General features: G+C 46.3%; 1 protein-coding gene across 3 annotated transcripts; it reads left to right on the forward strand.

Moving 5' to 3' along the window:
* Positions 1-1,235: 1,235 nt before the first annotated feature.
* Positions 1,236-21,811, forward strand: CEP15 (centrosomal protein 15). Of its 3 annotated transcripts, XM_056528280.1 has the most exons (5): positions 1,240-1,467; positions 5,325-5,395; positions 13,758-13,869; positions 20,648-20,722; positions 21,322-21,811. In XM_056528280.1, the coding sequence occupies exons 2-5, from the start codon at positions 5,343-5,345 to the stop codon at positions 21,505-21,507; spliced, it is 426 nt and encodes a 141-aa protein (XP_056384255.1). In that variant the 5' UTR covers positions 1,240-1,467; positions 5,325-5,342; the 3' UTR covers positions 21,508-21,811. The 3 variants fall into 3 exon arrangements, with proteins under 3 accessions (XP_056384257.1, XP_056384256.1, XP_056384255.1); XM_056528282.1 differs by lacking the exon at positions 5,325-5,395 and having other exon boundaries at positions 1,236-1,467; XM_056528281.1 differs by lacking the exon at positions 20,648-20,722 and having other exon boundaries at positions 1,238-1,467.
* Positions 21,812-22,410: the final 599 nt, after the last annotated feature.

Here is a 22,410-nt window from a genome sequence, read left to right on the forward strand (position 1 = left end):
TATTGGGATGTCCTGCAGAAGCTGTGGTGTGTATTGGGATGTCCTGCAGCAGCTGGGGTGTACATTGTGATGTCCTGCAGCAGCTGTAGTGTGTATTAGGATGTTCTGCAGCAGCTGTGGTATGTATTGGGATGTCCTGCAGAAGCTGTGGTGTGTATTGTGATGTTCTGCATCACCTGAGGTGTGTATTGTGATGTCCTACAGCAGCTGAGGTGTGTATTGGGATGTCCTGCAGCAGCTGAGGTGTGTATTTTGATGTCCTGCAGCAGCTGTGGTGTGTATTGGGATGTCCTGCAGAAGCTGTGGTGTGTATAGTGATGTCCTGCAGCAGCTGTGGTGTGTATTGGGATGTCCTACAGAAGCTGTGGTGTGTATTGGGATGTCCTGCAGCAGCTGCGGTGTGTATAGTGATGTCCTGCAGCAGCTGTGGTGTGTATTGGGATGTCCTACAGAAGCTGTGGTGTGTATTGGGATGTCCTGCAGCAGCTGTGGTGTGTATTGGGATGTTCTGCAGCAGCTGTGGTGTGTATTTTGATGTCCTGTAGCAGCTGTGGTGTGTATTGGGATGTTCTGCAGCAGCTGAGGTGTGTATTGGGATGTTCTGCAGCAGCTGAGGCGTGTATTGGGATGTTCTGCAGCAGCTGAGGTGTGTATTGGGATGTCCTGCAGCAGCTGTGGTGTGTATTTTGATGTCCTGCAGCAGCTGAGGTGTGTATTGGGATGTTCTGCAGCAGCTGAGGTGTGTATTGGGATGTTCTGCAGCAGCTGAGGTGTGTATTGGGATGCAGCAGCTAGGACACAGAACAGTCAATTATGCAGCTGTTGAAGAACCTCTTTTTCTTTTTTAAATAAAGTATGAGCACTATGGGGGAAATTTATCAAATTCTGTGTAGAGGAAAAGAAAAGTTTTGATGAACTCCCCCTATATGTCAGTCAGAGGTGAACACATGCGATTGAACTTCAAGCAAAAAAAATCTGCAGAAAGTGTTTTATTGGAATTTTTAAACAAATTCAGAACAGATGTTAAAGGGGGACCCTCCCCCCTCTATATTGTGGCCATACAACTACAGTACTACAATACAATGTGTATATGGATCTCATGCCATTTCATAAAACTGCCACTAGAGGTCAGCAGCCTACAAGCTTTTGTATTTGTTCAACTCGTGTGTAGAGCATAAAGGAAGGGCGGGACAAGGATCATCACGTGAGTTGTCTAAGCCAATCATACTCCTTTTCCGGTTAGTTGCTCTAGTTACGACTGTACACGGAAGAGGTAGCGGCGGAGGAATGAGGAGACTGATGGCGGCAGCTGCTGCAGAACCTCATTAATCGCGTGTATGGAAGGTTAACAGGAGAGGAGGTCCATTTTTTTACGTGTACATTGTGAAGCTTATACTGGTTGAGGCTGCTTTAGGAGGTGGACTACAGGTTCCAGAAGTCCCTGACAGCATAACCTGTGTAGTCTTTGTAAGAAAATGTCTTCTAGTAAAGTTACCGAACTTTTCAGCTACATAAGTCCTGTTGCATAACTACAACTCCCATGATGTTCGAACAGACTTTAGCTACAGGACAACAATGGGAGTTGTAGTTTTGCATGAGATGTGGAGTCACAGGTTATACATGAACAGTTCTGCAGCTTTATAATATAGTAGAACTTTGCTATCAGATCCTCACCTCTGCTTTGTGTCAGTGAATCAAAACATTGCTTAGATCCAGAGCAGTGTTTCCCAACATGGGTGCCTCCAGCTGTTGCAAAACTACAACTCCCAGCATGCCCAGAAAGCCTTTTTTTTTGTAAACCAGGTCTAGGCTGGTGTAGATTTGCGAGAAATCCCACATAATACATTCATGTAACAAAGTTAACCACGCTATGGGATAGGTACACAATTTTAGAAAAAGCTTCTAAAGCAGTGCTTTCCAAACATCGTGCCTCCAGCTGCTGCAAAACTACAACTCCCAGCCTGTCCGGACAGCCGTTGGCTGCTGGGATTTGTGGTTATGCAACAGCTGGAGGCACACAGTTTGGAAAACACTGTTCTAAAGCATAAGTCACAGTAAAAATTCTCTGAACGGCAACTGCAACAAAACAGCACCACAGGCTAAAACTAGGGCTGCACGATATGGGGAAACTGTGCGATCATGGGCCTAAATATTACAATTTCGATATGTGATGCGATATAACAAACAAATGGTGAAATTCCCCACTTTATGCCCACCGCCCATTTCACATTTTATTTCTATCCCCCACCCCCGGTCACATTTCCCCTCCACCTCCCTGGTCACATTCTCCCCACGTCACATCTCTCACCCCTTGATCACATCCAATCATGTTCTCTTCCCCCCCCTATCCCCCCCCGGGTCGCATCCCCCCCCATGTGCCACATTCTCCCCCCCCCCCCCCCCCCCAATCACATCCAAACCCCCCCCCCCCCCCCCCCCCCGTCACGTTCCCTGTGATACTCTCCCCCTGTCACATAACAACCCCCCCCCAATATGTCACACTCTCACCCCATGGTCACATCTCATACCATCCCCCATCACATTCTCCCCCCTGTCACATTACATTCCCCCAGTTGGTAGCTTTTTGTACTGCAAATACACTCGGTTTCCCGAATGGTTTTCAAATCTCCCTCCAGATCCGGGAAACCCACTGTGTTTGCAGCCGGAAAAAAACCTTTCCCCATCAGCCGATCACTGGCTTAACATGTGACACTGCTGCGGCCAGTGATTGGATGAAAAGGGAGAGGTCCTTCTGCTTGTACGGAGAAGAGAGGAGACACCGGACCACACGGAGGCGAACAGCATCTGCAGGGACCGGGAGCAGGTGAGCAGAAGTTTTTTTTATAGGTTTCTCCCTGCGCCTCTTACTTAGCACAGTAATTCTCTACCAGGGTGCCTCCAACTGTTGTAAAACTACAACTCCCAGCATGCCCGGACAGCCTTGGGCTGTCCGGGCATGCTGGGAGTTGTAGTTTTGCAACAGCTGTAGGCACACTGGTTGGGAAACACTGACTTTTAGTATTTGAATTAGTTTTTACCTGCTCTGGCTGGCCCCCACCTTCAGCCACACATGGGAGCCGACCCCAGCAGATAATTGCAAGTTTTCCCGGGGGGCGGGGCGTATCGCTATATCGCAATTCACAAAAATTGTGATTTGATTGCTTTTGTGATATATTGTGCAGCCCTAGATAAACCAATGATAAATTCCCTCACATTGTGGTTTTTCCACAATGCTAAATTGATCTAATAGCACCACAACAAGAATATACATGCACTCACCGCTAAGCAGGTATCTAGACGTTCAGAAGTCCGGAATCAAGGGGTCGTCATGGATGCAGACTGTGAGGAGCGCTCGTCAGCGTCTGCATCCATGACCCCGTGATAACGGACTTCTGAACGTCTAGATACCTGCTTAGCGGTGAGTGCATGTATATTCTTGTTGTGGTGCTATTATTTGATACTTTATCTTAGTACGTGCACCCACAGTCATTGTTTATTGGACCCAGGAATTCTGCTGTTTTGATTAAAATGGTCCGCTCAGACTGTGACTAGCGTGCAAATATACATAGTGTACTCTCTCCTTTGTTCCTCTCTACTGTTTTACTCTAGATCTAAATTGATGCATTATGCAAAATTAAACCTATTTAGTTGTCGACGAATTCCGTTATCGAATAATCCTCCGATTCGTTGTGCATGCGCCAGCGGTGATGAGGCTGCTGTGGGTGGGAGTGGGCCATCTGTCGCTATGCCGCACCCTCTGTACGTGAAGTCCTTGTCCCACCCTCCGCTGACCCACCAATCACAAGCTGCTGCACTGCTCTCCTCCCCCGCCGTTGCCTGTAGACGTACTCAGTCGTGCCTCAATTTTTTGGAGCCTCAGCCTGCTGCTGGTAGGCCAGTTTCCTGCTGTGTAATATGTCCTGCCACTGTTACTGTCTTACACATGGGGGGTATATGCAGAGCATTGCACCCTCGTGTCTTCTACAGACACTAGGGTGCAATGCTCTGCACATACCCCCATGTGTATAGAAGTGCATATGTAGTACAGACACTGCTATACCCATGTCTGTACTACATATGCACTTCTATACACATGGGGGTATGAGTAGAGCATTTCACCCTAGTGTCTGTAGTACTACAGACAAGGGGTGCAATGCTCTGCAGTCTGCACATACCCCCATGTGTATAGGAGTGCTATAGAAAAAGTGTAACCTTAAAGCGTTTTTTTACACAAGTTTACACTTTTTATATAGCACTCCTATACACATGGGGGTATGTGCAGGCTGCAGAGCATTGCACCCCTTGTCTGTAGTACTACTGTCTGTAGTACTACAGACAAGGGGTGCAATACAGACAAGGGGTGCAAAGGCTCTGCACATACCCCCATGTGTATATTTACTACAGACCCCTCTGCATGCTGTGATCACTATTAATTAAGGCATGTCTGCCAGAATCGAACTAAAGCTTAGGTGAGTGTCGGCTGTTCAGGTGAGTGTCGGCTGCCACATGTCATAAGTTCCTGAGCCCACTCCATATGCAGAAGCCACCCAGCTGCCATGACAATGACACATGGGACATGATGAATTTTACACAATCCATTAGGCTTCAAAGACATTGTTCCTTAGAGTATGTTCACACAACAGGTTTTTCTGATGGAAAAAATCCATTACAGATTTCCATGGCAGAAATCCGAGATGAAGTCCCAGATTTCTGCCATAGATCATGCTGTGTTTTTATTTTTTTAATAACTTTTTTTTTTAATAACTATAATGTGGATTTCAGATTTGTACTGGAATAAATCCAAGATTAAAATCAATGGGATTTTACATGAAAATGATTTTGTGTGAATGCACCCATAGGGCAGCACATGGCTGCTGTACATGTACACCAGTGTCTAGCATGGACAGATGGCGGACCTCTCGTATTCTGGCCCTTAGCCATGCCTCTGACAATTTGGAGGGGATTTATTGTCCCCTAACAGCAAAAAAATTGCTTTTTTTTACCGTAAACTTTTGCTAAATTCATGATGGCTGCAAGAAAGTTAACCACGCTATGGCAAAAGTATGCAATTTTAGAAAAGTCTTCTAAAGCAGTGGTTTCCAAACAGTACACCTCCAGCTGTTGCAAAACTACAACTCCCAGCATGCCCGGACAGCCTTCGGCTATCCTGGAATGCTGGGATTTCAAGTTTTGCAACAGCTGGAGGCACACTGTTTAGAAAACACTCTTGTAAATCGAATGTCGCAATGAAAAGTCTCTCTGCGACAAATTAGTCTCCATATTGGTATTAGCTAGTTGACAATTGTTCCATTCCCTTGTTTCAGGAGACTTCAGAGAATAAGATGGCTTTCTTCTCATCCAGAGAGGCAGAGTTACAGAAGCTGCATGAAGCCATGTAAGTGCTGTCATGACCGACTAGGTGGACAGGGAGAGTAAGCCCTAAACTGCCCCTAAAAACACTCTCCCTGCCTACTTGGCCAAACATCCTAAGCGATGAATCGGCAACTTGGAGCCATTCCCTGCCTGCGCAAGGCATGGTATAAGTATACAACAGAAACCAGGAATTGCAGGGGATGAGCAGAAGAACTGAAAGCAAGACACTAAACTGATCAGGAACATAGGACACTGTTCACACTGGGACACAAAAAAGAAATAAACTGGAAACCCCACTCCACAAAAGAAGTAGCCATTATAATAAAGCCAAAAAGAAAACTGTCCAGCGGGCACACTCCACCTTGTGATCAGGATGCTGACCCAGTAGGAAACAAAAATATAATAAATTAAGCTCTAGACCAGAACCAGATGAGTCTAAATAGACTCCAGAACACCAAACAGGAATTATAACATACAGAGCACAGGTTACACTAGACGAACACAGTGTGAACACAGACTAAGCAGAACAGACATACTAATCCTAAAACCGACAAATGTAACAGACTAAAATCTACTGTAAACAAGACTTTATAAACCATGGCTAAAACTCAGATAATATCACAGGATAAATACAAGGTGCATGCTCAAGCAGATTTGGAAGTGTATTGCACAAACAGACAACATAGTAGCATTATCGCAGAAAATAACCAGCAGCTAGAATGCAGGAGAACTCTGGTATAAATTGACACACCCGAGTTCTCATTTATTCATAGCATTAACTACTACTCCCTATCCATGGAAAATAGCAAACTGCACAGAACAAACTAGTGTGTGAATACACACCAAAACAGAAAAATACAAAAACAAAGGAACAGACATTACAAGTGCATTGTTACATAGCATTACATCTGACACCATCGCCCCCTTGGTGTGCGGAACATGTGACTGTTACTGTGCTGCAAACATATATTGTGACTGCACCAGATCTGTTTCTCTGTGTGTCTCAGTATCACATTCACCTAGTACAATATCTGACAAAGTGTCACTAAGCAAGCCGGATGGGAAATTTGTATATAAATAGCGATGTAAAGGAAATTTCAGCTTCCCCGACTAGAGAATGGTGACAATTAGTTTCAACACTTCTGTTGCAGCATCCTGATACCACATGAACATAGTAGTGAGAACATGGAAAGGGTTATATGATAACTGCTTTAAAGGGGTACTCCGGTTGAAAACTATATATATATTTATCTTTTTTTAAATCAACTGGTTCCAGAAAGTTAAACAGATTTGTAAATTACTTCTATTTAAAATCTTAATCCTTCCAGTACTTATCAGCTGCTGTATGCTTCACAGGAATTTGTGTTGTTATTTCTAGTCTGATTACAGTGCTCTCTGCTGACACCTGTGTCCATGTCAGGAACTGTCCAGAGCAGGAGAAAATCACCATAGCAAACGTATCCTGCTCTGGACAGTTCCTGACATGGACAGAGGTGTCAGCAGAGAGCACTGTGGTCAGACAGTAAAGAAATTCAAAAATAAAAGAACTTCCACTGCAGCATACAGCAGCTGATAAGTACTGGAAGTATTATGATTTTTAAATAGAAGTAATTTACAAATCTGTTTAAGTTTCTGGCACCAGTTGATTAAAAAAATAAAATTCCACTGTAGTACACCTTTAAAGGGGTACTTCGCTGCTAGATATCTTATCCCCTATTCAAAGGATAGGGGATAAGATGTCTGATTGCGGGGTTCCCGCTGCTGGGGCCTCTCACAATCTCCCTCAGCTCCCGGCATTCTAAACAAACGCCGGGTTCCTGTGGCAGTGGTCATAACGTCACGGCCATGCCCCTTGTGACGTCATGCTGTGCCCCCTCCATTCATGTCTACTTGAGGGGGCAGACACGCTCCCTCCCATAGACATGAATGGAGGGGACGTGGCATGATGTCACGAGGGGCATGGCTGTGACATCACGATCATGGCCTCCGGCTCAGAGTGTTCTGAACAAAATGTTCAGAATGCTGCTGCACCTGTGTACCTCTTTAACCTCTTAAGGACTCAGCCAATTTGGGCCTTAAGGACGCAGACAACTTAATTTTTACATTTTCGTTTTTTCCTCCTCGCCTTCAAAAAATCATAACTCTTTTATATTTTCATCCACAGACTAGTATGAGGGCTTGTTTTTTGCGTGACCAGTTGTCCGTTGTAATGCCATCACTCATTTTACCATTAAATGTATGGCGCAACCAAAAAAATACTATTTGTGTGGGGAAATTAAAAAGAAAACCACAATTTTGCTAATTTTGGAAGGTTTTGTTTTCACACCGTACAATTTACGGTAAAAATGACGTGTTCTTTATTCTTTGGTTCAATAAGATTAAAATGATACCCATGATAACATACTTTTCTATTACTCTTGCACTTATAAAAAAAATCGCAAACTTTTTAACCAAATTAGTACGTTTAAAATCCCCCTATTTTGAAGACCTACAACTTTTTCATTTTTCCGTATAAGCAGCGGTATGAGGGCTCATTTTTTGCGCTGTGATCTGTAATTTTTATTGATACCATATTTGCTTATATAGAACATTTAATCCATTTTTTATAAATTTTTTTGGGAATAAAATGTTATAAAAAAGCATCTAAATCAAATTTTTGAACTTTTTTTTATTTTTATGTTCACGCTGTTCACCGTACGGTATCCTTAACATTTTATTTTAATAGTTCAGATATTTACACACGCAGCGATACCAAATATGTATATAAAATATTTTAACACTTTTTGGGAGTGGGAAAATGGGACAATTTACGTTTTTATTGAGGGAGGGGGTATTTCACATGTTTTTTTACAAAAATTTTTAAACTTTTTTTTTACTTATTTTTACACTTTTTTTTAAACTTATTTTTACACTTTAATAGTCCCCATAAGGGACTATTTATAGCAATCACTCGATTGCTAATACTGTTCAGTGCTATGTATAGGACACAGCACTGATCAGGGTTATCGGTCATCTTCTGCTCTGCTCTGCGGGCAGGGGCGTACCTAGAGCATTTGGCACCCGGGGCGGACCCTTTGTTTGGCACCCCCCCACCCGCACCCCCCCCCCCCCCCCCTTAATTACACCCCCCTCCCTTCCCCCCCCCTTTATTTACCCCCTCCCAGGAGCGGACTGACAACACTCAGGGCCCCTACTAGTCTCTGCAGCTCATCAATCTTCTGCCACGCCCCTATTCCACCTAAATCCCATACACAATAAACTAAAATTTATATATATAAGAAACACTTTAACATAGGTAAATTTCCATGACCAATAATACTGGTATACAAGGAGTAAATATATACCACCACACAATAACTGGATAACACCGCCATACTGTACTGAATAAAACCCCTATACACAGACCAGTATACTATAAAGGATCTGTATAAGTGATTATATACAGGACCATATGGCGGTAGATATCAGCTGTACACAGGATCTGTATACCATATAAGTGATTGCAGTTACATTTTGGGACTCACAATTCCGTATTTTCTGATCAGCGGCATCCTCTTTCCTTTTCTTCTCCGTCCGGATAAGACCGCCATGTGGATCTCTTAATATCTGCAGGAAAAACATGTCAGACTCTGCATTTTTCCAGTCCCCTCCCCTCCTCTACAATCTTTCTATCTATAGGCCCCCAAACTGTAATAATGCCCTCCTTGGTGTCCTGCACAGTAAACGGGCAGGTAGGTAGGTAGCCAGGTAAATAGGTAACTAGGCAGGTGGATCAGGAAGCCAGATATGTAGGTAGCTGACAAGTTAGGTAGGTAGGGGGCTAGCTAGATAGTTAGGCAGCCATGTATGAAGGCCAGGAATGTACATAGTTAGGTAGCTGGGTATGTAGGTAAGTAGTTAGGCATGGCATCCAGGTATAAAGTTAGGTAGCCCCCCCTTCCCTGTAGGTATAGGCAGCAGAGTTAAACCCCCTTCCCAATAGGTATAGGAACAGAGTTAACCCCCCTTTCTCCTTCGGTATAGGCAGCAGAGTCCCCCCACCCCCTTTCCCCATAGGTATAGGCAGAGTTAAAAAAAAAAAAAAAAAAAAAAAAAAACTCCCCTGTTTCCCATAGGTATAGGCAGAGTTAAACCCCTTTTTTCCCCATAGGTATAGGCAGATCCCCCCCCCCTCTTCCCAATTGGTATAGGCAGAGTTACCCCCCTCTTCCCCATTGGTATCTTCCCCATTGGTATAGGCAGTTACCCCCCCCCCTTTCCTCCCCTTTCCCCATAGGTATAGGCAGAGTTACCTTCCCCCCCCCCCCTCTTGCCCATAGGTATAAGCAGGTACACCCCCCCCCTATTTCCCATAGGTATATGCAGTTACACCCCCCTCATTCCCATAGGTATATGCAGTTACATCCCCCTCTTTCCCATAGGTACAGGTACAGTTACATCCCCCCTCTTTCCCATATGTATATGCAGTTACACCCCCCTTTCCCATAGGTATATGCAGTTACATCCCCCCCCTTTCCCATAGGTATATGCAGTTACACCCCCCTTTCCCATAGGTATATGCAGTTACACCTCCCCTTTCCCATAGGTATATGCAGTTACACCCCCCCTTTCCCATAGGTATATGCAGTTACACCCCCCCTTTCCCATAGGTATATGCAGTTACACCCCCCCCTTTCCCATAGGTATATGCAGTTACACCCCCCCTTTCCCATAGGTATATGCAGTTACACCCCCCCTTTCCCATAGGTATATGCAGTTACACCCCCTCTTTCCCATATGCATGTGCAGCTACACCCCCTTTCCCATAGGTATATGCAGTTACACCCCCCCTTTCCCATAGGTATATGCAGTTACACCCCCCTTTCTCATAGGTATATGCAGTTACACCCCCCCCCCTTTCCCATAGGTATATGCAGTTACACGCCCTATTTCCCATATGCATGTGCAGCTACACCCCCCTCTTCCCCATTGGTATAGGCAGAGTTACCCCCCTCTTCCCCATTGGTATAGGCAGTTACCCCCCCCCCCTTTCCTCCCCTTTCCCCATAGGTATAGGCAGAGTTACCTTTCCCCCCCCTCTTGCCCATAGGTATAAGCAGGTACACCCCCCCCCCCTCTTTCCCATAGGTATATGCAGTTACACCCCCCTCATTCCCATAGGTATATGCAGTTACATCCCCATCTTTCCCATAGGTATATGCAGTTACATCCCCCCTCTTTCCCATATGTATATGCAGTTACATCCCCCCCTTTCCCATAGGTATATGCAGTTACATCCCCCCCCTTTCCCATAGGTATATGCAGTTACACCCCCCCCCTTTCCCATAGGTATATGCAGTTACACCCCCCCCCCTTTCCCATAGGTATATGCAGTTACACCCCCCCTTTCCCATAGGTATATGCAGTTACACCCCCACTTTCCCATAGGTATATGCAGTTACACCCCCCCCCCCCTTTCCCATAGGTATATGCAGTTACACCCCCCCTTTCCCATAGGTATATGCAGTTACACCCCCTCTTTCCCATATGCATGTGCAGCTACACCCCCTTTCCCATAGGTATATGCAGTTACACCCCCCCCTTTCCCATAGGTATATGCAGTTACACCCCCCTTTCTCATAGGTATATGCAGTTACACCCCCCCCCTTTCCCATAGGTATATGCAGTTACACCCCCTCTTTCCCATATGCATGTGCAGCTACACCCCCCTCTTCCCCATAGGTATATGTAGAGTAACCCCCCCCCCCTCCCCTTAGGTATATATAGAGTAACCCCCCTCCCCTTTCCCATAGGTATATGTAGAGTAACCCCCCTCCCCTTTCCCATAGGTATATGTAGAGAAACCCCCTCCCCTTCCCCATAGGTATATGTAGAGTAACCCCCCTCCCCTATAGGTATATGTAGAGTAACCCCCTCCCCTTCCCCATAGGTATATGTAGAGAGTAACCCCTCCTCCCCTATAGGTATATGTAGAGTAACCCCCCCTCCCCTTCCCCATAGGTATATGTAGAGTAACCCCCCCCTCCCCTATAGGTATATATGTAGAGTAACCCCCCCCCCTCCCCATAGGCATATGTAGAGTAACCCCCCCCTCCCCCATAGGTATATGTAGAGCACCCCCCCCCTCCTCCCCTATAGGTATATGTAGAGTAACCCCCCTCCCCCATAGGTATATGTAGAGTAACCCCCCCCCACCTCCCCTTCCCCATAGGTGTATGCAGAGTTGAGAAAAATAAGTAAAAAAAAGGATGCTCACCTGATATCCCACGCAGCGATCTCCTCTGCAGGGCGGCGTCTTCTCCCCTCCACAGTAACAGGCGCTGATGAGTGACGTCACCGGCGCCTGTACTGCGTACTGCGTCGGGGCGGAGGTCACGTCTCCTCTGTGTAGCTTCAGATGCGGCTCACACAGAGGGGACGCCTTCTCCTGTATGTGCGTGTATCATGCATAAAGGAGAAGGCACCGCTGTCTGCTGGGTATCTGGGACGAGTGTCCTGGATCCTCAGTATTGGTGGCAGCGGCGGCGGGTCAGTCCGCCCCTGGCACCCCCCTGGTGAGCGGCACCCGGGGCGGGACGCCCCCCCCCCTTAGTACGCCACTGCCTGCGGGAAGGCAGATCAGAGCAGAAGATGCCGGGAAGGCAGCGGAGCAAGGTGAGGGGCCTCCGTCTTCCGCGCTGGAACGATCGGATCGCCGCGGCAGCGCTGCGGGCGATCCGATCATCCATTTTAGCGACCACGATGCTGCAGATGCCGTGATCTGTATTGATCATGGCATCTGAGGGGTTAATGGCAGACATCCGTGGGATCGCGGGTCTCCGCCATTACGGGCGGGTCCCTGGCTGCGATCAGCAGCCGGGACCTGCCGCGCATAATCCGGCATCGCTCCAATGCTCGTAGTTATGCTTAGGACGTAAATGTACGTCCTGGTGCGTTAAGCACCACCTCACCAGGACGTACATTTATGGCGCTCGTCGTTAAAGGGGTACTTTTTTTTTTTAAATCAACTGGTGCCAAAAAGTTAAACAGATTTGTAAATCACTTCTATTAAAAAATCTTAATCCTTCCAGTACTTTTTAGGGGCTGTATACTAAAGAGAAAAACCAAAAAAGAAATGCATTCCTCTGATGTCATGACCACAGTGCTCTCTGCTGTCCATTTTAAAAACTGTCCAGAGCAGCATATGTTTGCTTTGGGGATTTTCTCCTTCTCTGGACAGTTCCTAAAATGGACAGCAGCGGTCAGCAGAGAGTACTGTGATCAGGAAATCACAGGAAATGCATTTCTTTTTTTGTTTTCTCTTTAGTATACAGCACCTAAAAAGTACTGGAAGGATTAAGATTTTTTAATAGAAGTGATGTACAAATCTGTTTAACTTTGTGGCACCAGTTGATTTAAAAAAAGTTTTCCACGGGACTACCCCTTTAAGGAAAGCCTCTATGGGAAACATACACTGAGCTATGGCTAGTGCAGGGCCTGGGGGAGTGGAGCAAGACTCAGGGATTTTAAGTGGTTTTCCCACTACTAAGTGGTGGTATGTGACTAGGTTATAGTATCCCTTTATGATTGGTAGGGATCAGACTGCAGGGACCCAACCAATATTTAGAATGGAGCGCTCTCTGCACCTTTTACTTGAAAAGGACCTTTGTATTTTGGAATATCTGTGAGTCCCAGAAATTCTACCTCACCAACCATAAAGGGATATTTTGTGTTAAACCTCACCAACCATAAAGGGATATTTTGTGTAAAAAAAAAAAAGTTATATACCGTGTATAATATATATATATATATATATATATATATATATATATATATATATATATAACCAGAGCTGCAGTGGGACCAGCAGGGGATTGGGGGTAGGCAAGTAAATATATATATATATATATATATATATATATATATATATATATATATATATAATATATTTTTTTCTTTTTTTGTATTTTTATACAGCCACAAGAATACATTTTTATAAATTCTAGAATACCTTTTTTTAAATGTAATCTGTCAGCTCTATATCATGCTTGGATATGGAATAAGTTTATCTAAAGGGGAGTACCCCTTGAGGAACATCTGATGGATTTTTTACAAACTAAAACACGACTAGGAAAACAGACCTGGTGTGTCCAGCCACCCCCCCCCCCCCCCCCCCCTAAACCAGTTCATACTTCCTCGGATATTTTATTTCGAGGTACAATCCCCTTTTTAACTTAATGTTTTTATTCATTCTGGTTCAATATTCAGGATTAGGGGAATTGACTCCATTACTAGGATTTCTAAAGGAACTATTGATCCCTGACTTTACTGTATTTGTTTTAGGAAATGTTTGATATATTTCCTGCACTAATCCAGAATCTTATATTTTCTCATATTTTCATTAGAATTGCAGAGAAAAATAAAGTTCATGAGGAAATGAAGATCAGCGATGAGCAGCAGGAGTCGTACATTCTGTTATCAGAGGCCGCACATAGCAGGAATCAAGCTCTTCTACATGTGAGTGTTATCAAAGACTATGTAATTGATAGATGAAAATTCAGGTATAAAAGTGATGGTCCAAGCAGCAGGATATCAGTTTAAAATTTGTGGCAACTGCGTAGCCCTGAGTCAAACTTGATCAGAAGATGGATTTGCCGGAAGTGCACCCTCCACCCACTTGCAACCTAGTAAGTGGATGGTGCACTCACTGTGGCAGGACACTGGGGGATGGGCCCTCTCCAGAATCAAGGGATGATGCATCTATTTTAGGTCCACTGTGACTGTATTGTCCAAGGACCCACATAGATCTGGTGCTAGCCCAACCTATCTGTACAGTGGCCCTGATTTACTAAGAGTGGAGTGTAGTTTTCTTTGTGGGTTTTAATTCCCCTCAATTATTTTTCCATGGTATTTACTAATGTTTCCCTCCATTTTATTATTATTATTATTTTTTTACACATTCTCTGATTGGTCGGATTTTTCTTAGCTGAAATCCAGCACATTTTCTGTGGAAACCTTAGTAAATATGTTCTGAGGAAGGGAGGGATGCTCCTGAAACGGGTCCTGTCCGTTTTTTATTTTCTATTTATAAAATGTCCTGCTGAGGACTTTTGCATCACCTTTGGCTTCGCCTTATCCTTCATACCTTAGTCAGCAGCGCCAATTTAAAGGGTCCTTTTCCTGCCTTGCTTCTACCTAGTAAATATGTTGGGTTTTTGTGAAAATGTCACTTCTGACACCCGATGCGATCGTCCACAATATAGTAGAGATGCGGATCTGCTCTATACAGCGCTCACATCTCTGCTCTGTACTCCAACCGGCCAGTGATGTGAATAGAATTCACATCACTCATTCATATTTTCCGCCCAGAGTGGTGATTGGCCAGATGGTGGCAGCCAATCACAGCTCTCAGCGGGAAATATGAATGAGTGATGCATATCACTGGCTTGCCAGAGTATAGTGCAGAATTGCGAGCGCTGTAGAGAGCTGCTCCGCATCTCAAAAGGATGAAGGATGTCAGGAGTGACACCCACTGTGATCTGTCCTTAACTGCAGGTACTACTACTCCCAACATGGAGCACACTCTGCTCCATGCTGGGAACTTTAGTACCTGCATTAATAGACAGATCACAGCGTGTGTTACTTCTGACACCTGTTGCGATCTGTCTATTAATGCAGAGTGTGCTCCATGTTGGGAGCAGTAGTACCTGCAGTTAAGGAAAGATCACAGTGGATGTCACTCCTGACACCCGTTGCGATCCTCCTGTATAATGTATAGAGGCGGCCGGCCACTCTTCTATGGTTCCCTTCACTGCCGTAGATATACACCTATTCATATTTCCCGCAGAGAGTTGTGATATTTTTTTACAGTATGTGAACATACCCTTACTCCATTTCTCTTCTACAGTCTGTAGCTTAGCAAGAAGATGGAGCAGAAGTAGTGGAGTAACACATTACTGACAAGTATTTTCAGTAATCTGCCTTTCCCTTTATATACATGACAATTTCTCTGTCGGCTCCATTGGGGGACACAGACCATGGGTGTATGCTGCTGTCTTTAGGAGGCTTGACACTATGGCAACCAGAAAAGTCGGCTCCTCCCAGCAGGATATACCCGCTCACAGGCACCTGAGGTAATCAGTTTAAGCTTAGTGTCTAAGGAGGTGGACATGGTCTGGAGTTCTCTCCAGCCCAGGTCTTATGTTTATTATTATATGTCTTATGTGTTAGGTTTTTTATTCCGTTTTCTTTCCTGTTTTCAGGTGGGGACTCAGGAACGCAATGTTCACTGTTTCCCCATTGCGAGGGGTGGAGGCATCTTGGATGTACTGTTAACCCCCTCTCGCCAATGGTCAGCGCTTGGGGTTGTACCTCATGGGTCCGGGTCCCCCTACCTTCCTGCTCGCCTCGCTCGCGGTAGCCTGACATGATGCAGGTGAAAAAAAGCTGGCTGAAGACTTCTTAGGAAGACTTCATGAGGTAAGTTTTTCTCTGCTAAGGTGAGTATTTTCCCCTTTTTTTTTTCTTTAGTTGAGAATTTTCAACATATGGAGACCCCCAATTTTTAGTCCACTCTTTTACATGGGGACTGTTGGGGCTGGCCAGGAGGGATTTCCCTCATTTTCTTTATGGGTGGTTCTTTATTATACTGGGGCTGAGCAGGCATGTATGCGAGGTGTTTCACAGTTTATTATGTGTGGTGATGTTTTCACAGTATTATCGCGGCTGCATGAAGCCCCATTCAGCGCTGTCCGCGCGCATAGGGATATTTTGTTGCAGGGCCATTCACAGAGTCCTTTTGTTTAGCACAGCCCCCTCTGGCTATTGGTTCAGAGGTTTTCTCATGTCAGCCGCAGTTCTCATGGGCATTGCAAAATGCTACTCACAGCTGCCTTAGGGACAAAGGTTGTGATTTAAAAAAAAAATGTTCAGTTCTGCTGAACCACTTGTTCGACCTGCATCACTTCTCCCCCAGACCCCCCTGCTATTTTACCCTGGTTGTTCTTCAGACCCGGTGGGTTCGTCCGCCCCTCCAACTTGGGTTCTCTTTCTCTGCCAGTCCATATCCAACTTGGCTCAGGTCTCCTGGTATGTGGTGACTGCCTTGGAGGGGCCCTCCCTACACTGGCCCTCCAGAGGGTCCCGCTCCCCCCCCTATACTGCCGCTCCTGCAGCGTCATAGGGGTGTTCATCTGATTCATCCCCCGAGTCTTTGGGCAGACAGGGGCGCTCCTCTCACAGGTAATGCCCCATTGCGTCCACTTGTAGCATGCGTCGCTCCCCTAGTGGACGCTCCCATGGTCGCCACTCTGGCTCTTCAGACCCGCGTACCAGGTCAGTCTCTCTCTCTTCCAGGGCCGCCTTACACGTTCACATTCTCCTGGATATCTGGTGGATGAAGTTTCCGATCGGCATCTGACTCAGAGGACCGCACGGATATGTCGTACATGGTGCACTCATTGGTTTCGGTCATAAGAGACACCTCCCATCTAAAGGACCCAGGAATTTCGGATGTGACTCCAGAAGTCTCCTTTCTTTGTTCCCGTCCGGCACCCAGGACTTTCAGTTCTCACGCTGAATTCGACGCCCCGGCTGGAATCTGCCTGGATGCACCCTGACAAGAAGTTTCAGGAAACGAACAAGGCTCAGGCGCGGTATCCCTTCGCCAAGGACCTCATCGCTCGGTGGACCTCCTCTCCAACTTTGGATCCACCAGTCTCCCGCCTCTCTAAGGTGTCTACCCTGCCGTTGGCCGATGCGGCTGCCTTCAAGGATCCAGCGGACAAGAAGGTGGAAACCTTGGCTAAGCTGGCTTTTGAGACAGCAGGTTTCTCACTAGCTCTCCATTGCTCCTCAGCTGGAGATTTGCTGTGTTCTGCTTCCATGCGCAGCTGCTGGGCTGCCTTTGCCACTCGCTACCTGGTAGCCCTCCATTGCTCCGTGTGGCTTAATGCCTGGAAAGCGGTCTCCGCCTTCAGGAAATGAGGCAACGGATGAAAAGAGCTCCTTAGTTCCTCTGGAAAAGGCTCGCAGAACCACTTTGTCGGAAGTCCTTCTCCTTCCGGTCCTGCGGACCCTTGATACCAACAAGGGTCCGGCCAGGCACCTTCACGGGCAGGGGGCTCCCTCTTTCCTATCCCGTCCCTCCCGGAGGTCGGCTAACCGTTCAGGACGTTTTGTGGCCCCATCATGCTCCTTTTGGCCTAACTCGGCCTGAAGGGTCGCCCCCACCCGCCGAATTTTCACGGGTGGTTGGTCGTCTCTTCCTCTGGCAGGATGCCTGGACCACGCACATTCAGGATCGAATTTGCCTCCCTTCCTTGGGATTGCTTTTTCCTTCCCGGACCCCCCGATCCCCCTCTCTAGCGAAGGCAGTTCGGAGCGCGTTCCAGTTCCCTTTCATCCAGGGAGTATTTGTCCAGGTTCCTTCAGGGGGACGTTTTCAAGGTTTTCATTCCAACCTCTTTTGTGGTCCCCAAGAAAGGCATTTCTGTTTGCCCAATCTTGGCTCTCGAGCATCTCACCCAGCACATTCTGAATGGAGTCTCTCCTTTCGGTGCTGGTGTCCATGGGTCAAGGGGAGTTTTTTTCTTCCTCGGTGGACATCAAGGATGCCTGCCTCCACATCTCAATATTCCGGTCATCAGCGGTACCTCCGCTTTGCAGTTCCGGACAGTCACTTTCTATTGTGGCTCTCCACTTCGGTCTGGCCACTTCTCCGCGGGCCCTTACCATGGTCCTGGAGCCTGTAATAGCCCTTTTATGGACAAGAGTGGTTTCACTGATTCCTTACTTGGACGTCCTCCTGATCAGAGCTCCAACCAGGGCCTAGAATCTGGAGTGTCTTAGTCTCCACCTCCGAACTTTGTTTCACTTCGGATGGATGGTCAATCAGGACAAGTCCAACCTCTCTCCTGGGGCTCCAATTCGACGCAGCCTCTGCCCGCTTCAACTCTTGTCAGCAGTCCGATGACTTCGGCACCCTGCTCCAGTTTCCATTCGCTTTTGCATGGATGTCCTGGGTCGGTTGGTGGCGGCCGTGGAGGCCAGCTTCATCACCGACCTCTTCACCTGGTGATTCTCTTCCGGTGGGACTGGTCTCCTCTGTCTCTCGACCGCAAGTTCCTTCTCTCAGCAGTCTTGTCGGTCCCTTCTGTGGTGGCTACGTTTCTCCCTGTTTTTCAGGGGTGCTCCTTCTGCCCCTTCCTTCCAGTCTGTCGGACTGGGGCAGGTGTTTTCAAGGACCGGCCTGTCTGGGCCTTGGTCCCCCGAGAAGTCCTCCTCCCCATCAACATGTTGGGACTAGGGCAATTCTATCTTTGCTTGCTTCGTTGGGAAATTCCCTTCTGGGAGGGGCTCAGCTTTCCGGCCATCTCAGCGATCTTCTTTTCGGACATACTCAACTGGGAAGTGGTCTGTCCCAGTCGGTTCTTAGCCGTCCGAGGTGAGTGGTCCTACATCTGGAGGTGTTTGTGGTGACCTGCAACCTCTGGGGCGCTCCAGGCGTGGATCTCTGCTCGTCCCGCCACAACCGAGGCGTTCCTCCCTCTTAGTCGGGTTTTGCCCTACCTTATCTGTTCCCTCCCCTTCCTCTCATTCCAGGGTCCTGAGGAAACTCACAGCAGAGGGCATTCCCGCCATTCTTGTGGCCCAGACTGGCCCCGATGGGCTTCGTATGTCGTCGCGGTCAGGCTCCTTACGACTTGCTGCGCCTCCCCTCTCGCCCAGACCTCCTATCCCAGGTCCCCTGTGCCACCCCTATTTACCGTCTCTGCTTTTGACGGAGTGGCGGTTGAGACCGCGGTTCTAAGGACCCGCGGTTTTCTCTTCCCAAGTGGTTCGCACCATACTGAGGGCTTGCAAGCCTTCCTCTGTGAAGATTTACCACCATGCCTAGTGGTCTTATTTTCGTTGGTGTGAAACTCAGCCTTTTTCTCCGGTTGTAATTTTCCTTTCCTCGACTGCTTTTCCCTTCCAGTAAGGGCTGGTCCAAGGCTTGGCTCTCAGCTCCCTTAAGGGTCAAAGTTGACCCTTTTACATTCTTTTCAACATCTTCTGGCATTCAATTCTCATGTCCAGACCTGCTTCAGGGAGTGGCACATGCTGCCCCTCCTTATGGGTCCCATTCTTCCCTTGGGATTTACACTTGGTCTTAGGTGCCCTGTGAGGTGCTCCTCTTGAACCTCTCAGGGACATTCCTCCTCGCCTTCTTCCCTGGAAGGTGGCGTTCCTTAAGGTGGCGTGCTCTTACCTCTGTTCGGAGGGTGTTAGAGCTGGCAGCTCTCCTGCCGTTCTCCCTTCCTGGTTGTCTACCAGGACATGTTGTTTTCCGTCCAGGTCAGTCCTTCTTACCTGACATGGTTTCAACTTTTTCGTCTCAATGAGGACATCGTCCTGCCGCTTTTTTGTCCGGCCCCTTCTCATCCCAGGGAGTGTTTGCGCCACAACCTGGTTGTGGTAAGGCCTGTTCGGACTTATCTCTCAGTCACTTTTTTCTTTTCACAGTGTGACTCCTTTTTTTGTTTTTTTCCAGAAGGTCGTCGTTCAGAACAACCTACTTCTACTGCCACCATTTTTAGGTGGATCCGGTCTGCTATTTCGGAAGCTTACCGCTGCAAGGGGAAGGTCCCACCCTTCAGGGCTTTGGCTCATTCCACCCGTTTTTCAGGGCATCCTGGGCCCTTCACTACGTGGCTTTGGCCTTGCAGTTCTGTAGCGACCATGCGGTCATCGTTGCTCAATTTCACAAGGTTCTCCCAGATTCATACCTTTGCATCAGCTGATGCTACTCTGGGCTGTAAGATGTTGCAGGCGGCGGTGGTCCAGCCGTCCACCTGACTGATTCCTTACCCACCCAAGGGACGGCTTTGGTACGTCCCATGGTCTGTGTCCCCCAATGGAGCCGATAGAGAAAAGGAGATTTGTTATGCTTACCTTAAAATCTCTTTCTCGAAGGATCCATTGGGGGATACAGCTCCCACCCTTTTTCTGGTGTTCCTATTTCAGTTATCTGTCCGAAGGGTGTTCAGTTACCTTTTCTTCTAGTTGCTCAGACAGTTCATGGTTTTTCTCTTGACCTGTCTGTCTTCTCCTATTGCTCTGGGACTAAAACTGATTACCTCAGGTGCCTGTGGGCGGGTATATCCTGCTAGGAGGAGCCGACTTTTCTGGTTGCCATAGTGTCAAGCCTCCAAGAGACAGCAGCATACACCCATGGCCTGTGTCCCCCAATGGATCCTTCGAGAAAGAGATTTTACGGTAAGCATAAAAAATCTCCTTTTTTTTCCGGTTGCAGGATTGGCGTGAAGCTGAGAAGAGTTTTAAGAGGAGATCACAAATCGGCCCTAACCGTACAATCATGAAGCTTGAGGTCTGTTTTTCTCAGCTTGATGTCTGAGCACAAACCTAATGCCAATTGTTCCCTCATAGTTGATATTTCCATTCACTTCTCTTAAAAGGTGAATTTATCGTGGTAAAAAGTTGCTAATTTTGCGCACTGAGTAAACCATAGAAAATGGTGTACTGAAGTGAAATTTTAGGAAATGTGTACTTGCGTAAAATGTATCAAATATCCTAAGACTATAAATTTGGTGCACCACACAAAATAAAGGTGGACAAAGATTGCTCACCTAAACCAATAATGATACATTTCTTCCTTATACAACTCCTTTAACCCCTTTCAGTAAAAGTGTCCCTGTCATTTACCAAAAATTTAGACATGTGACAGAAACTTGTGAAAGATTTTGATCGGAGTTTTTAGACCCCCTGTGATCATTAGAACTCACCGGGGAAAACACGCAGCTGTGCACTTCACTCCCCAGCTTGCTGCAATCTCATTACAGTTGCGCAAGGCAGGCTCCATTATAAGTTTATGTAAAGTGCCAAACATTTGTTAAACGACAGGGACATTTTAAGTCCCTGCTAACATTGTGACAATGGATGGTGACTTCTATATTTTATGTATTTCAGAACAAGTATTGGAAATCTGTGGAACAAGAGCTTCCTAAATGGGAGCAGTTTCTACTTGGAAAAGCTCAGTTCCCCTTTGGTATGAAGCATGACCAACAAAAGCTGAAACATTCTCAGACTATGGAGAAACCAAAGAGAAAGAACCTGCCTCCTTCTGGCTACAATTCAAACTCTTTTCCAAGATAGCTTTGTATCGCAAGCTGGATTTAGCCGCCTTTGTATCCTAGTTCCAATGATTGACTGCTTAGAAGCTGTACCGCCGGTCAAAGGTTCAGAGTCCGAGTATACTAACTCCAGAAATGCCTTATGACTGATTTATGGATTTCCAATACCAGGTGAAACTACAGATCCAGTGTTTGTGGTTCATCATGCTGGAACAACCTCAGACCACCGTAATATAGCCACATTTTATTATGCAACACCATGATATCGTCCCCTGAGGATCTGTGGAACTAAACATGAAATCAATTAAATCAAAATTCCGCAAGAATATTCCAATGTTAAATGAATAAACTAGTGTATAATAATATCTGTTGAATTTTATAAATTTTAAATATTTTTATTATATAAATATTGGAATGACTATGCTTCAGGTATATAATGTACATATTTATTGATACATTTATAAGTACATTATATACCTGAAGCATGGTCTTTCCGAAATTTATATGATAAAAATATTTAAAATGTTGCCCATGTTTATTCACTTAACCTTACAGAAGTGGCACAAAAAGTCGCACATGCGCCTAAGCAGTTTTTTGTGTGACTTTTGTGGGTAAGCAAAAAATACCAATCAGCCCTACCTAAGCAATTTTTAGTTTTCACTTTGCAGTGGTCGGGAATTTATCAAGTGCGAAAGTCGCACGTAAGCAAAAAAAAAGTTGCAAACACCCCTTCAAATTGTCACAAGTGTAAGCCAGGCCAGATCTGGCTTACAAACTTGCTTTAGGGTACGTTCACTTGTACGCAGATTTTCTGCTGCAGATTTCAATGTAAACTAAATGACTGAGCACAGCTTCTAATCGGCAGTTACAAATCCTGTGCATCAAATCTGCACAAGATCCTGTATGTGTGAACGTACCCTTAGAC

The sequence above is a fragment of the Hyla sarda genome, chromosome 6 (genome assembly GCF_029499605.1).
Source record: "Hyla sarda isolate aHylSar1 chromosome 6, aHylSar1.hap1, whole genome shotgun sequence".
In the NCBI taxonomy this organism is placed as follows: Eukaryota; Metazoa; Chordata; class Amphibia; order Anura; family Hylidae; genus Hyla; species Hyla sarda.